At 67.0% G+C, this 1,074-nt stretch overlaps 1 protein-coding gene across 1 annotated transcript in view; it reads left to right on the forward strand.

Annotated features, from left to right (window-relative positions):
• Positions 1–340: 340 nt before the first annotated feature.
• KCNK2 (potassium two pore domain channel subfamily K member 2) overlaps positions 341–1,074 on the forward strand; it is a 143,354-nt gene continuing 142,620 nt past the window's right edge. Inside the window, exon 1 of the mRNA XM_019549471.1 lies at positions 341–902. Coding sequence (XP_019405016.1) covers position 902 — 1 coding nt within the window. The 5' untranslated portion in view covers positions 341–901. The remainder of the gene's footprint in view (positions 903–1,074) is intronic.

The following is a 1,074-nucleotide window of genomic DNA, read 5'->3' on the forward strand; positions in this document are numbered from 1 at the left end:
CGCACACGATCTCTCCCGGGCTTCACACTCATTCAGACACACAGCTCTCTCTCCAACACGCGCGCGCGCGAAAGAAGCGTGTGCAGAGATGCCCAAGGGAAAAGGGCCGTAATTGAGAGGGAGAGCCAGCCTAAGGGGAAGGACACACACACTGCACCACACGAGGCACCAGTGCACCCCGCCGAGCACCCCGCGGCGCTCGAGACAAAGCGGAGCGCAAGCAGGCAGAGGCAGGACCGCGCGGTGCCCGAGTGCGAGACACGCGGGGAAGGACGGGGCGGCGGGCAGAGGCGGCTGCGCACACGGCCCCGCACACACACCTCTCTCACACACACGCACGCACACACACCGCTCTCCGGCTCACACACACACACACACACACGCACACACACGCGTGCGCGCACACACACAGATTTCTCTCTCACATACAGATCTTTCTCACGCACAGATCTCTCTTACACGCGCACGGATCTCTGACACACCTCTCTCTCTCTGACACACCTCTCTCTCTCTGACACACACATCGCGCGCACATAACGCACACTCGCACGGATCTCCCTCTCTCGCACGCCCGCCCACCCCCCGCCGCAAGAGCCAGGCGCACCAAGGCTGGCGACAGACACACCTCGGCGCTCGCCACACAACAAAGGAGGCTCGCTGCGTGCTCATGGCGACCGAGCGACTTGCACACGCACTGTGATTTCACACTCACACACATCCCCCCAGGCACAGAGCCAGCCACCCCCCTCCTCCCGCCAAGTGCCAGGGCAAGAGCCCCGCGCCTTCCGCGCCGCCGGCCGTGCCTCGCTGCCTCTTTCCCCTCGGAGCCGCCTGCACCCCCCAGCCCTGAAAAAATGCCTGCCCGTGCCGCGAGGAGGGGGCACCGGGTCTGTGAATAAGAAGTGAGTACCCGCACAATGGCGCGCGCGCTGCTGCGGGATCCTGCTCCTGCGGCTGCTCCCCGCGCGCCGCCCTGCCCTGCCCTGCCCTGCCCCTCCCGCCGGCCTGCGCCTTGCCCTTCCCCCGGGAGCGCGGTGGCCGGCCCGGCTCGGCGGAGCCGCCCGACTCCTTGCC

This window comes from Crocodylus porosus, unplaced genomic scaffold, assembly GCF_001723895.1.
Source record: "Crocodylus porosus isolate Cpor-Errol unplaced genomic scaffold, CroPor_comp1, whole genome shotgun sequence".
In the NCBI taxonomy this organism is placed as follows: domain Eukaryota; kingdom Metazoa; phylum Chordata; order Crocodylia; family Crocodylidae; genus Crocodylus; species Crocodylus porosus.